This window comes from Sphaerodactylus townsendi, linkage group LG16, assembly GCF_021028975.2.
Source record: "Sphaerodactylus townsendi isolate TG3544 linkage group LG16, MPM_Stown_v2.3, whole genome shotgun sequence".
In the NCBI taxonomy this organism is placed as follows: domain Eukaryota; kingdom Metazoa; phylum Chordata; class Lepidosauria; order Squamata; family Sphaerodactylidae; genus Sphaerodactylus; species Sphaerodactylus townsendi.
The window spans coordinates 10,238,423-10,253,526 of NC_059440.1; the positions used below are offsets into that span (position 1 = coordinate 10,238,423).

The window sequence follows — 15,104 nt, forward strand, 5'->3', positions numbered from 1 at the left end:
CCCCAGAGGTTTCCTTGCAGCTGCAGCACAATTAGCTAATTGGGAGCTTGCTAATCACTGCCGGAGCTAATCGCTGAAGCTGCCAGGTTAAAGCGGGCACCCACCGAAGAGACGCTTAATGGGGAGCTAATTGGTCCCAGCAATTAATGTAATTTGCATGGAGCATGGGCGGGGGCCCTGCTGTCACGTCTCATACCGTGGAGCCTTGCTGGTGTTGGTACCCGCGCACCTTCTCAGCCTTCTTGCCCCCTTGGGTGCCCCCCTGCCAGGCGTGTGCCAGTTCCTAATGCCGGGTGTGGACACAGCCCATGCTTAGAACTCCACCAGGGATCCCGGCAAGGCCTTCCTGTGGAGCACCCCTGGCCCTCCTGCGAACCCACCCAAGGCACAACCTATTGATTGGCTGACTTTGTTTTGAGCCTGTCTTTCTCGCTGGGTCTCAAAGGAGAGGGTCTCGTTTCATTGCCTCTGGGCTGATGCTTCCCTTGGGCTGCCTTAGGGCAGGTTGGGAAATTCCTGGAGATTTGGAGGGGGGGGATCCTAAGGAGGGGAGGGGAGTTCAATGGGTTATAATACCAAAGAATCCACCCTCCAATGCAGCCCCTTTCTCCCGTGAAACTGACGTCTCTCGCCTGGAGATCAGTTGCAATTCCAAGAGATTTCCAGGCCCCACCTGGAGGATGGCAACTTCACTCGTGCCCATATCCCCCTCCCGCTTCATTATCAACCTGTCCCCATTTCATCAGCCTTCATGCTCCCACCGCTGCCCCTGCGCCTTGCTGGCATGTACAGGGGAGTTGGCATTGTGGTGAACAGGGAGCATACTACATCCACATGTGGATAGAATGTAAAAAGGCTAATGTAAAGAGCTCTGCCGCTTGACTTGTGGGGACTTATCTGGGGAATTGAGAGTAGTCTGTGCACTCCAACTCATGCCAGCTGGCTCACCTTGGGCTAGTCACAGTTCTTCGGAGCTCTCTCAGCCCCACCTACCTCACAGGGTGTTTGTTGTGAGGGGGTAAGGAAAGGAGATTGTAAGCCCCTTTGAGTCTCCTATAGGAGAGAAAGGGGAGATATAAATCCAAACTCTTCTTCTTACCTTGCGTGTGTGTAAAGTGCCTTCAAGTCATACCTGGTGTAGTGCTTAAGGCCCTTTCCGCACATGCAGAATGATGCACATTCAGTCCACTTTCAATGCACTTTGCAGCTGGATTTTACTGTGCGGAATCGCATTATTCTGCAGTTTGAAGGGGCCTAAGTGTGGCTGACTCTAATCTGGAGAACCGGGTTTGATTCCCTGCTTTGCCACACAGGGGGCAGACTCTTATCTGGTGAACAGGATTCGTTTTCCCGCTCAACCACATGAAGCCTGCTGGGTGACCTTTGGCCAGTCACAGCTCTCTCAGAACTCTCTCAGCCCCACCTGCCTCCCCAGGTGTCTGTTGTGGAGAGAGAAAGGGAAAGGAGTCCGCAAGCCCCTTTGAGTCTCCTTACAGAAGAGACTCACGTCCAAACTTGTTTTTCCTCTTATGTAAAGACATACCCAAGACAGGCCAACTCAATGCAGTGTTAAGCCTGAAAAATAAAGAATTATTCATTCTTGCCCAGCAGGTGAGTCAAGAGTTTCATGGGAGCGTGGCTCTGGAGATGCAAACAGAAGCCCTCTTGGGGCTTGGCTGTTGCACAGAATCTCCTCAGAGTGAGGCAGCAAAGCCTCTCGGCAGTCAAAACCCCTGAGGCGACTGCTTTCGCCCCCTGGCACATCACATCCCAGTCACATTCCGCTTCTCTACAGCTGCCCGCCTCAATCCTTTCTTCCTCTCTTCAGCCTACCTGCTGAGCTGCGCCTTCCCCACACGTCCAGCCTACGGCGACGTCTCTGTCACCAGCTTGCATTCTGGGGGCAGCGCCTACTTCTCTTGCGCCACTGGCTACCAGCTCATGGGTCCAGCCCGCCTAACCTGTCTCAACGCAACACGCCCCTTCTGGAGCAGCCAGGAGCCAACATGTGTCGGTCAGTGAAGGTTACAGTGGGCCACTCTGTGAGCGGGGTGAGGGAAGGGCTCGGGGGTTTGGAGTCTTCAGCATGGTGTTGTGATTAAGAGCGGGTGGACTCTAATCTGGAGAACCAGGTTTGATTCCCCACTCCTCCTACACGTGAGTGGCTGACTCTTATCTGGTGAACTGGATTCGTTTCCTTGCTCCTCCACATGAAGCCTGCTGGGTGACCTTGGGCTACTCACAGTTAGTTCAGAACTGTCTCAGTCCCACCTACCTCACGAGGTGTCTGTGGGGATAGGAAGGGAAACGAGTTTGTAAGCCCCTCTGAGTCTCCTTACAGGAGAGAAAGGGGGTGTAAATCCAAACTCTTCTTCTCCTTCTTCTTCACCCATCTGTCTTTCTCTCCACCCTCTCGCATTTGCAGCCGCGTGTGGTGGGGTGATCCGGAACGCCACCGTCGGACGCATCGTCTCCCCAGGCTTCCCTGCCAGCTACAGCAACAACCTGACCTGCCATTGGCTGCTGGAGGCACCACCAGGACAGCGGCTACACCTCCATTTTGAGAAGGTTTCATTGGCCGAAGACGATGACAGGCAAGTGTGCCGGGAATCTCCCATTCCCCAGACGGCTATTGCGAGGCCGCCATTTTGAAGCCACTCAGGTGGCAAGATGGCTGCTTGTTCAGTAGGCAGTGGCCTGCTTCTTTGTGTGAGAAGCTGGGGCTCTCCCGCCCCTTCCCAGAGGTGGGATCCAAAAATTTTAGTAACAGGTTCCCATGGGGGTGGGATTCAAACTGTGGCGTAGCGCCAATGGGGCTGGGCGGCGCATGGAGGGGGTGTGGCCGGGCATTCCGGGGGCGGGGCTGTGGCAAGGACGCAGCCGCTGTGCCGGTCCTTGGGCGGGAAACGAATGCACGCAGGCGCAGGCTGCCATGCACACCGGTGGACCTCCTGCTAGACTGCTTCAAGTTCTGCGTGCTACTGCTGAGAGGAGGGGCGTAACTAAGGCAAAAATCACGTGGCAAAATCACCAATTAGTAACCCCCTCTCGGCACACACAATTAGTAACCTCCTCTCGGGAACCTGTGAGAACCTGCTGGATCCCACCTCTGCCCCTTCCCCTTTGCATTTATGTCTGTAGCATCTCTTTATCCTGCTTCTTTGATGCCGTCCATGACCGCACATCTGGACTAAGGACGATACATGCATATTGTCGAAGGCTTTCACAGCTGGAATCAACTGGGTGTTGAGGGTTTTCCAAGCTGGGTGACCGTAGTCTGGTAGTTTTTGCCCCAGCCGCAGGTGTGGGCAAAACGGTAGGATGAGACCTGCCTTTGAAAAAGAAGACTCTGCATACAAGTATATCAGCCCATAAGGACCACTTTCTGTCCTTCTCTTTCAAGGAGGAATTGAAACCCCCACTTTGGATAGTCCCAGCAGGAAGCCGGTGATATGATAGCAGTGTATCCAGAGGTGGGATCGAGCAGGTTCTCATCAGTTCCCGAGAGTGGGTTACTAATTATTTGTGTGTGCCGAGAGGGGGTTACTAATTGGGTCTGCTTTTCCATTAGGAATTCCATTAGGTCCAAACATCATAAAGCCCTGTTGTTTCCTATGTGGCTGGTTAGCGAAGGTAGAAAACGGGATAATTCTCCCTGTTGGGCTATTTTAAAAACATGTTTTAGAAATATGGTAAAGTTCCTTGTTTAAGGAAAGTCTCCTTCTTTTAATTTCTAGAAACAAAATTAAGTATTTGAAAGTATTAAGTATGTGACAGGCAGTCAATTCGAGGAGAAGTAGTTGTTTCTGTTGGCAGTAGACGATAGGACTTGCTATAATGAGTTTAAATGATGGACAGAAAGTTACCAGCTGGAAATTAGGAACTTTTTTTTTACAGTAAGAGTTTTTTACAGTAACAAATAAATTATAAATGCCCCGCCCCTGAAATGCCCGGCCACGCCCCCGTCATGCCCCGCCCAGCCCCATTGGTGCTACGCAATTGTTTGAATCCCACCCCCATGGGAACCTGTTACTAAAATTTTTGGATCCCACCACTGAGTGTATCCCCATCTTACCTCTGTTTCATTCTTGGAATGTATAGACAAAGATGTTAGATGATTCTGGGACTGTCTTGTGCAAGATAAAAGTAGAAACAGGCTCTGAATGGAAGCAAGGCCAGAGAGAGGATTGAAGGCCACCCCATGTCTCTGTTCCTTTGCTCCCCATGGCACAAGAGGTTCAGTATGGGGGCATAGTTGGGTTGCAATTAACAATAAACAAAAAAACACCACCACTCCTGCTGCTTAAGAACACAAACACACACAATTGAAAAGTGAAAATAAATGCACTATTGCCTAAACCAGCGATGAACATAAATACAAAAAGTTACAAAAAATACAAACCACTAACAGTATACACATACGGAAAATACAGTGGAACCTCAGTTTTCATTGCCTTCGGTTTTCATCGGTTTCAGTTTTCATCGATTTTTTCAGTGAAAAATTTGTCTCAGTTTTCATTGATTTGCCCCGGTTTTCATCGATCTGCAGTAAAGTGCAGGGGTTTGTGGAGAAAAATCACCCGGACAAAGCTGTTGCAGGCCGTGTCTGCAACTTGTTGAATGACAATGTCTTTCAGACAAATCTTAAAGAGGCGTCAGACACAGACCTCTTTGGACAGCTTTCTGATGCGACATTGGTCCACTGGCTCTGAAGCTGGTCCTAGTGTTATTGTTTGTTACTGTTTTCAGCATTAAACACTATGTTTATTCACCAAAAAATGTGTTTTTGGTATTTTTTTGGAGTGCCTAGAACGGATTAATTGGATTTACATTGATTCCTAAGGAGAAGTTTGCCTCTGTTTTCATCGGTTTTGGTTTTCATCGATTCTTTTCGGATGGATTACCAACGAAAACCGAGGTTCCACTGCACAATTGTATACATAGGAACAATTATGATCTATGAATTCTTTTTGTTTTGGGGTGCTGTGTGGTTTCCGGGCTGTGTGGTCATGTTCTAGCAGCATTCTCTCCTGACGTTTCGCCTGCATCTGTGGCTGGCATCTTCAGAGGATCTATCAATTATGATCTATGAATTCTTTTTGTTTTGCTGTGTAATGAAACACAGATTGAATTTAAAGATACAGTCCTTTACTGTCAGCATACAGGAAGGACTCAGTGGTTGCAGTAGCTGTACACCTTCTTTAGGAGTGCAAAAATATCCAGAATAAGGCATTCTAAAACACCATTCGGGATAATGAGACGTTTTCGTGAGCTCTTCCTCAGTAGACTGCTGTGACCATTATGTACAGTAGTAGTTCTCTGCAATTAGATAATTCAGCGCCACATCAACGCAGCAACTTCCAACAGTTCCTAAAGCACTGAATACAGGACACAATCAGCTGTAGCACAGTGGCAGAGTTGGGTTCCCACCATTAACACCATGCACTGTTGAACAGGCAGCTTGGATTCCCTGAAGTGACAAAAGACGACGTCAATTATCTTGCTCCAGCTGTCAAGTGTCTTTGTGTGAGGTCACCACAAAGAATTGCTGCTAGACTGCCCCTTTTTCCTAGCCCTGTCAAGAGGAGGCTGGGATATAAAACAGCAGCTTCTGGAACTTTCCTTGTGTCGAGGCACAGGGAAGACTTAAAGAATTGTTAGAATTGCCTCCTACGCTCCAACGTAGCTCGACCCACAACTTGGCTATAATTTGTGCTGGTGAGATCGGACCTTCCTCGACTCTGAAGTCTCTAGCCCTTTCTTTCCTGTCTGACAACAGTATTTTAACTTCCTTCCAGCCTCAATACATTACTGGCTTTTCTTTTTAGCCCAGGTAAATGCATCACCTTGGGCAGAAACAGTGGGCTGGCTGTGGTGCCGGAGTCCCTCTAGCCCCGAGTTCGTGCCCTCACAGAAGAGCTGACATTGAATCATTAACTCATTTTCCCCCCTTCCGTTGTGATTGATATTCCACTCAGAGGGCTGGTTTTTATAACACCTTTTGCTGTTAAATTTCCTGTCTGCCTGCATGATTTTCACCTTCCACTTCTTTTGATTGGTAGTGAGAAGAGAATTACACTCCCCGGAGTTAAATTTATTCTTTCTGCTCTTAAAATTAGGAGCTGATATGTATTATCTAAACCCAGGGGTTGAACATTTTTATTAAACGTTTAATAAATTGGGCCTTGTTTTTTGACTCGCCCAAGTTCTTTGGCACACGGGTGCTTGAATTTCGGAACAGGAACAGGCTCTAACGTTCCCCTTCTAAGCTTCTGGATTTTGTAACTATCACTTCTTCCCTTGCCGGCACACTTGCCAAGCATCTACCTACCCTGAACCGAGTCCCATTCAGCTAGGTTTTCCTCTCTAGCACACTGCTCTCCTGACTGCCTATGTCCCTGTGTAAAAATCCCCGCCAGTCCTGTCCAGCCCCCCGCTGAGCCATCCTTTCTCCCAGCGTGGTGTAGTGGTTAAGAACTGGTGGATTCTAATCCGGAGAACCGGGTTTAATTCCCCACTCCTCCACCTGAGTGGCAGAGGCTTATCTGGTGAACCAGATGTGTTTCTGCATACATTCCTGCTGGGTGACCTTGGGCTAGTCACAGTTCTTCGGAACTCTCTCAGCCCCACCAACCTCACAAGGTGTCTGTTGTGGGGAAGGAAGGGAAAGGAGCTTGTAAGCCACCTTCAGTCTCCTTAAAGGAGAGGAAAGTGGCGTATAAATCCAAACTCTTCTTCTTCTTCCTTGCAGGCTGATCATTCGGAACGGAAATGACATCGAAGCTCCCCCTGTGTATGATTCTTATGAGGTGGAATACTTGCCGATCGAGGGGCTGGTCAGCACGGCACGCGGCTTCTTCATTGAGCTGACCACAGACAGCAGCGGCGTAGCTGCTGGCATGGCGTTGCGATATGAAGGTGAGTTGGGAGGATGGTTGGGAAAGTTGTTGGCAGACGAAACTCCAAGATTTGGGGAGGTTTCAGTCAGAAGAACAGGGTGCTAGAGAGGGAAACCTAGTTGAATGGGGCTTGAGATTCAGAAGAGTATTAGGCAAATAACAACGAAATGTGCACTAACGAAGGGGAGAAGTGATAGCCTCTGGCATAACCGGGACCAGCTATTTGGTTTGCTTATGAGACAGCACATGGGTGCACACACAGTTCATGTGTCCAGTATCCTATGAGATGACAAACATCAGGCTATGGCAGAGAGTATGTGGGGAAAATGTAGCCTGGTGCAAAATCTGAGTTTTCTGCCCCCACCCCCACCCCCCACACATCCCTGTATGGGTGGCTCCAGTGGTGGGATCCAAAAATTTTAGTAACAGGTTCCCATGGTGGTGGGATTCAAACTGTGGCGTAGTGCCAATGGGGCTGGGCGGGGCGTGACCGGGCATTCCAGGGGCAGGGCATTCCTGGGCAGGGCTGTGGCAAGGACGCAGCCGCTGCGCCGGTCCTTGGGCGGGAATCAAATGCACGCAGGCGCAGGCTGCCACGCACACTGGTGCACCTCCTGCTAGACTGCTTCAAGTTCTGCGCGCTACTGCTGAGAGGAGGGGTGTAACTAAGGCAAAAAACACGTGGCAAAATCACCAATTAGTAACCCCCTCTTGGCACACACAAATAATTAGTAACCTACTCTCAGGAACCTGTGAGAACCTGCTGGATCCCACCTCTGGGTGGCTCCCTCCCCCACCATAACCAAACAACTTTTTTGTGCACCAGGTCATCTCAAAGTCCCTATCACATTATAGAACCCAGGGGGGAGGAGGAGGGGGCTGGGGGGCAATTTTCCACCCCCACCCCCACATAACTAGATGGCCGCATCCCAGGGACATTTGACCCCATATGTCCCCCTGGGTGGTATGCCCCTGGGCTATGGTTAAGGAGGAGGTGCCCTGGATGTTTTAATTTTTTTTAATGCATGTGTTGCTGTTGTCGCTACTTTTGGTTTTTGTTGCTGTGGCCAGTAGTTCTTTTTATGCCACTAAGACCCCACCGATGCAACAATCATGCTGAAAAACATGCAAAGTTTAACTAGAAATTATTGGCGCAAGAAAAGTGAAGCCGGTGCAGAAATTAAGGCCGGCAAGGTTGTTTCTTGTGAAGGGGAAGCAAAATCAGAACAGGGAGGCTCGAGCTGGACCGGACACATGTCTTCAAAAATCAAACCTTTTATTGGCATAATAAACAGTACAGATTAGTAGTGATCACAGAGTAAAACAATTATAATTGCAACTTAATGACATAGCACAGGTACTTAGCCACCGTTTCAGAGATAACAGAAGAATCATTGTTTAAAAGATTTTTTTTTAATTGTTGATCTGATAGACCTTCTTTATTAGTGAGTAGAGGGGTCAGCAAGTTGGACCTGATTGTCTAATAAAATGGGCAATATAGAAGCCAATGAATTACAGATTCAGTCTGCTTCATGCTGCAATCGCAGTTTCCGTCCTGGTAGGGAATTTTTAGATGTTGTTACAGCTGAAGGAAGCATATTGTAACAATCTGAGCCCATACAATAGAATCTTCTTTGAAAACAGAAATATCTTTATTAATATGGCTAGATTCATTCAGAGCCCTTGCGAGAACTGAAGATCAAAGTACAGACAGACTTCAAGAGAACTCTGGCCCGGCCCACTCAGACATGTTCACATGCCAGGCCAGGCCAGCCTGGGAAAAGCGCCAAGCAAAGATAACACAAAACAGAACAGTGAAAACCTCAACAGGTGTCTGTACTGTCAGCATTCCAATCTCCTCCTTACACGTATTGCACCTTGCCAAAGAGAGAGCTCTTCGCTGGTTGGGTAAGGTTAATTGACTCAGGTACTTGGCCTCCCCAGCTATATTAAAGGGCATTCCTTTAAAAAAGGGGGTGGGAGAGCAGGACTTATTTGCTGCACTGCTGAGATACTGGAATTCCTGATCAATTAATCTTTGCTTTAAGGAATGAAAGATTTAACAGGTAGACACATGTCTTGTGCTAAGCAGCCACCATAGTGAGGGCCAGGAAGCCAAGGATGCAGGCGCCATCTTGGTAGAGACATCCACCAACCCACAGTGGTGCACTAGCCCCTCTGCTGACTAGGTGAAGAAAGAAGGAGGGGCTCTGAGTATTTATATAGGGCTTGGCCAATCCAGACGCTTCATGCTTCCTGCCAATCACACAGCTCGATGTTGCAAGCTGCTGTTCCTTTTTGTGCCTGAAGAGGGCTCTAAGCAAGCTCTGACCCTGATTACCCTCCTGTTGGGCCAAAAGGGTCAAGCTCTCAAGCCATTGAGACCAGTAAGGAAGACAAAGGCTGAGGGTTTGGACACCAGGCTGCCCCTTGCTGTCTCTCGCTACATGCCTATGGCCAGATCTCCCATTCCCCACACCTGATACTAGTATTAAGATAAAAAGATGCTTGACGGAACAGACGAAAGGTCCATCTAGTGCAGCATCATTGTTGGCACAGAAGACAACTAGAAGGCTCACAGCCAGGAAGCTAAAACTGTCCCTTGTTTTTATCCCTGTCCCAGCAACTGGCATTTAGAGATAAACAGGTTCCATTTGTCCGCTGTGGTTAGTAGTTTTTGACCGACCTCTGCTTCTCTGTGAACTTGCTCCATCCCAACATATTGTTGAAGGCTTTCCTGGCTGGATTCAACTGGTTGTTGTGGGTTTCCCAGGCTGTGGGGCCGTGGTCTGGTAGATCTTGGTCCTAACGTTCGCCTGCATCTGTGGCTGGCTTCTTCAGAGGTGTATCACAGAGAGAATCCCCTCTGAAGATGCCGGCCACAGATGCAGGCAAAACATTAGGAATAAGATCTACCAGGCCATGGCCACTCAGCCCAGAAAACCCACAGTTGCTTAATCCCTTTTCCAAGCCATCAAAGCTAGTGGCAATGAGTCCTGCAGGTCCACTGCACGTTGCGAGAAGGTCCTTTTCTTTTCTTTTTTCTCCCTGTCCTATTCCCTTTCTCCCTTCTATTCTTCCCACTGTAGCCTTTGAACCGGGGCATTGCTATGAGCCGTTCGTCAAGTACGGGAACTTCACCACCAGCGATGCAACCTACGCTCTGGGCGCCACCGTGGAGTTTGCCTGTGAGGCCGGCTACACTCTGGAGCAAGGCTCCGTCATCATCGAGTGCATCGACCCCACCAACCCTCAATGGAACGAGACTGAGCCGGCCTGCCGAGGTAAGTCGGCGGAGGTCCCTGACTCGGGAGGAGGTTTGGTGAGCCTTCAGGGGATTTATTTTGAGAATGGGATGCTGCCTCTCCAGAATCCTCCTAAAGGGGGCTAACAGGATAAAAAGCAATTCAACAATAAAAGCATAAAAACATACTTCTCAAATCTATCCATGAAACTATTGGTAAAAATGAGTAGGGTTTCCAGTCACCCAGTGAGGGCTGGAGTTCCCCCAGAATTATCCAGACCCCAGAGATTTACAAGTACCTTGTATACTCGCATATAAGTCTACTTTTTCAGCACATTTTTTTTGTGCTGAAAAAGCCCCCCTCGACTTAAACGCGAGTGAGGGTCCCACTTAATTCTTGTGCGGCGTTCCCCCCGTCTTTGCTCTCTCCTGCCTTCTTCTCTGCCTTCCCCCTTCCAGCCGCTTTCTCTGCCTCTGCTTCGCTCTCCTCTGCCTTCTTCTCTGCCTCCCCCCTTTCAGCCGCTTCCTCTGCCTCTGCCTTTTTCTCGGCGGCTGCCGGTCCCTGGCTCTCGGTGGGTGACAGCCAGTCGACCTGGGTGAGCTGGACAAGCTGCGGGATGGAGAGGTCGGTGGCAGAGACCTTGGGATTGGTGAGATGGTGGGGTCAGTGGCAGAGACCCCCAAATAGTGCCCGACCATATCTATTTTTATTTTTGAAATTTACCTGTAGCTGCTGCATTTCCCACCCTAGATTTATACTCAAGTCAATAAGTTTTCCCAGTTTTGTGTGGTAAAATTAGGTGCCTCGACTTATATTCGGGTCGACTTTTACACAAGTATATACGGTATGTCTTTCATGCTCAGTAGAGATGCCAACCTCCAGATGGGACCTGGGGACCCCCCAGAATTGCAGCTCATCTCCAGACTACAGATATCAGTTTTCTTGGAGGAAATGGATGCATTGGAAGGTGGACTGTTTGGCATGGCACCCCACTGAGGCCCCTGTCTGCCCCAGAGTCCAGCCCCAAATCTCAGGAGTTTCCCAACCTGAATCTAGCAACCCTACCCCTCATCCGCTGCTGGTGGCCAGGGTAGACCTGGCAGCCCAATGGCGAAGAGGGGTTGGCTCGCCTCACACCACAACGTGATTTAAGAGCCAAAGTTGGTGTCGTCATCTTATGATTATTGATGTTTTAATTGGGATTTTAATGTGATATTTTATTGTTTTAATTATTGTACACCTCCCAGAGCCCTTTGGGGATGGGGCGGTATATCAAATTTGATGAATGAATGAATGAATGAATGAATGAATGAATGAATGAATGAATGAATGAATGAATGAATGAATGAATGAATGAATGAATGAATGAATGAATGAATGAATGAATGAATGAAGTGGAAGGATATCTCACTTTAATATGCAACTTATCCTTGAAATCAGGCTCCATCCCTGAAGACTGGAAGATGGCCAATGTCACACCAATCTTTAAGAAAGGATCTAGGGGGGACCCGGGAAATTACAGGCCAGTCAGTTTGACATCTGTTCCTGGTAAATTAGTAGAATCTGTCATTAAAGATAAAATTATAAAACATGTACAAAAGCAAAACCTGCTGAGAAAGAGTCAGCATGGCTTTTGCAGAGGCAAATCCTGTCTTACAAACTTACTAGAGTTCTTTGAGGGATGTAAATAGGCATGTGGATAAAGGGGGGAACCAGTGGACATTGTCTGCTTGGATTTCCAAAAGGCTTTTGACAAAGTTCCCTCACCAGAGACTGTAGAAAACTCAGCAATGAAAGGGGAATAAGAGGGGGGAAGTCCCTCCCTATGGATTAAAAACTGGTTGAGAAACAGGAAGCAAAAGAGTGTGGGTGTAAATGGGAAATTCTCACAATGGAGAGATGTGGGGAGTGGGTGTCCCCAAGGATCCGATATTGGGACCCGGTGCTCTTTAACCTATTCATAAATGACCTGGAAGTAGGGGTGGGTAGCGTGGTGGCCAGAAGTTTGCAGATGATACCAAATTATGTGAGGGTGAGGTGAGAACCACAAAAGGATTCTACAGGAGCTCCCAAAGCGGATTGCTTGATAAATTAGGTGAGTGGAGGCTAAGAAATGGCAAATGCTCTGCAGTTCAATGTAGCAAAATGCAAAGTTGATGCACATAGGGGCAAAAAATCCAAACTTCACATACTGCGCTACAGGGAGTCCAGTGCTATCAGTCACAGACCAGGAAAGGGATTTGAAGTCTTAGGTGATAGTTCCATTGGAATGTCAACTCCATGTATGGCAGCTGTGAAAGAGGCAAGCTCTATGCTGGGGGTAATTCGGAAAGGAATTAATAAAACTGCAAAGATTGTCATGCCCTTATATACAGCAGTGCTGCGCCCACACTTGGTGTACTGCTTGCAGTTCTGGTCACCACATCTCAAACAGGATATTATGAGAAGAGATAGAAAAAGTGCAGAGAAGGGCAACGAGGATGATTGAGGGACTGGAGCACCTTCCCCTGAGGAGAGGCTGCAGCGTTTTGGACGCTTTAGTTTGGATATGAGGCGTCTGAGGGGGGATATGATTGAAGTCTATAAAATTATGCATGGGGTAGAAAATGTTGACAGAGAGAAATATATCTCTCTTTCTCACAATACTAGAACCAGGGGGCATTCATTGAAAATGCTGGGGGGAAGAATTAGAACTAATAAAAGGAAACACTTCTTCACGCAACGTGTGATTGGTGTTTGGAATATGCTGCCACAGGAGGTGGTGATGGCCACTAACCTGGATAGCTTTAAAAGGGGCTTGGACAGATTTATGGAGGAGAAGTCAATTTATGGCTACCAATCTTGATCCTCTTTGATCTGAGATTGCAAATGCCTTAACAGTCCAGGTGCTTGGGAGCAACAGCCGCAGAAGGCCATTGCTTTCACATCCTACATGTGAACTCCCAAAGGCACCTGGTGGGCCACTGCGAGTAGCAGAGAGCTGGACTAGATGGACTTTGGTCTGATCCAGCTGGCTTGTTCTTATGTTCTTAAGGATGTTCTTGGCACGCAGAAGGCCACAATCCCTGACATTCGCCAGCACCCATTCCCAATCCTGCCTGCCTCTCTGGGATACCATGTTTGATGGCATTGAAGCAACGGAAAGATCCTTCTCCTAGTGCAGAATGTCAATCATGGCAACAAAAGGATTCACACACACCCCAACCAGCTCTGGGGCTGAATTCAAATTGAAACAGGTCTCAAAACGGCCTGAAGCAGAGTGGCCGTCACTCGCTCGAGCGCCCTGCCCAAGAACGAAATGTTGGCCAGCAGGCATAGCTGTTTTGGCCATTCAGGTCCAAAGAGTCCCTCTGCAGGGGAAGGCGTTTCAGAAGGCTTCCGAAACAAGCTGCGACGTTAGACCTCTTCTTAGGTTGTCTTTGGGGCTTGCACACGCGCTGAACAATGCGCTTTTGATCCACTGTCAACACCAGCGGATTTTGCCAATTCTGCAAAGCGAAATGCAGTGGCAGAGTGCCTTGAAAGTGGATTGAAGGAACGCTGTTCGGCGTGCGAGGGAAGTGAGCAATTGTCGACCTATGTCCACTCTCCCCTTCCTGAGCAAGGTGACTGAGCAGCTGGAGCCAGAGCAGCTGTGCCCATTTCTGGACAAAACACCTGCCCTTGCCCTGGCATCTGGCCAGGATTCGGGGCCAAAGCGGCATGAATGGCCTTTTGCTCACACGGCTGCTGATGCTGCTAGACCCGTCAGCAGCATTCGAGACGGGTGACCTCGATATTTAGGTGAATTGACTGAGTCAGTATTCGGGATACAAGAGACAGGCCCCTCTGTTGGTTTTGTTCTTTTTTTGCTGGCACGAAGCAAAGCGTTTCCAGAGGACACGCAGAATCTTCTAGTTGGCGCTGGCTGTGTGGGGCGCCCAAAGGGACATCTGTAAACCCGTTCTTACACAACCCCTTGCCTCGCTGCTGTCCTGACCCCTTCTGACCCCTCTTTTCTGCGTCTCACAGCTGTGTGCAGTGGGGAGATCACGGATGCAGCTGGCGTGGTGCTTTCTCCGAACTGGCCAGAGCCCTATGGGAAGGGTCAGGATTGCATCTGGGGGTTGCACGTGGAAGAGGACAAGCGCATCATGCTGGATATCCAAGTGTGAGTATACTGCCGATGCGATGCTATGTGCTGTACCAAGAAGAAACACAGATGCCGTGGCAAGCGAATCCATGACCACAAATGTTAGAGAAATCGGGGATCTGTTTGTGAAAACACTCCACGCTGAACGTTTTTAACCCTCCTTTTCCTTTGGTGTTGGAAAGTGCAGCCGATTAATAGCGACCCTGTCGGGCAGTGGTGGCGAACCTGTGGCACGCGTGCCAGAGGTGGCACTCAGAGCCCTCTCTGAGGGCACGTGCACACAGAGTTTGTCATGTGGGGGGAGTGGAAAATCACCCCCCCACACACACACACACATCTAGGCTGGCCTTGCTTCTGAGTAAACCCTCCTAGGGTCGTGATTCACCCATTCAAAGCGTTGCACGGTTGCTTCACCAAGCTTACTCCCGAGTAACATGCGCCTCGGAGCCAACCGTTTTTTCTAAACGAAAACTTCAGTATTCAGGTTAAATTGCCATGTTGGCACTTCATGATAAATAAGTGGGTTTTGGGGTGCAATTTGGGCACTCGGTCTCGAAAAGGTTCGCCATCACTGCTGTAGGGTTTTCAAAGCAAGAGACCAGCAGAGATGGTTCACCACCTTTTTCTTGGTTGATCCCCCAATCCAAGTACTAACCAAGGCCCATCCGGCTAAGTTTTTTACGGATCTGATGACCTCGAGCTATCCTGGGCCATCAGATCAGGGTGGAAACATGCTCCTTATCTAGTATTAGCTTAAGCAGGCACAGAAAGAGATATATTTGACAATGGCTACATTTTAATGTTGGGGAAAACATTGCATGAAATGGT

The 15,104-nt window shown here is 48.8% G+C and overlaps 1 protein-coding gene across 2 annotated transcripts in view; it reads left to right on the forward strand.

Annotated features, from left to right (window-relative positions):
• SEZ6 (seizure related 6 homolog) overlaps positions 1-15,104 on the forward strand; it is a 42,562-nt gene that overhangs the window by 11,131 nt on the left and 16,327 nt on the right. For both annotated transcript variants that reach the window (XM_048518897.1, XM_048518898.1), the window contains exons 3-7: positions 1,829-2,014; positions 2,426-2,594; positions 6,752-6,918; positions 9,989-10,183; positions 14,156-14,294. In XM_048518897.1, coding sequence (XP_048374854.1) covers positions 1,829-2,014; positions 2,426-2,594; positions 6,752-6,918; positions 9,989-10,183; positions 14,156-14,294 — 856 coding nt within the window. The remainder of the gene's footprint in view (positions 1-1,828; positions 2,015-2,425; positions 2,595-6,751; positions 6,919-9,988; positions 10,184-14,155; positions 14,295-15,104) is intronic.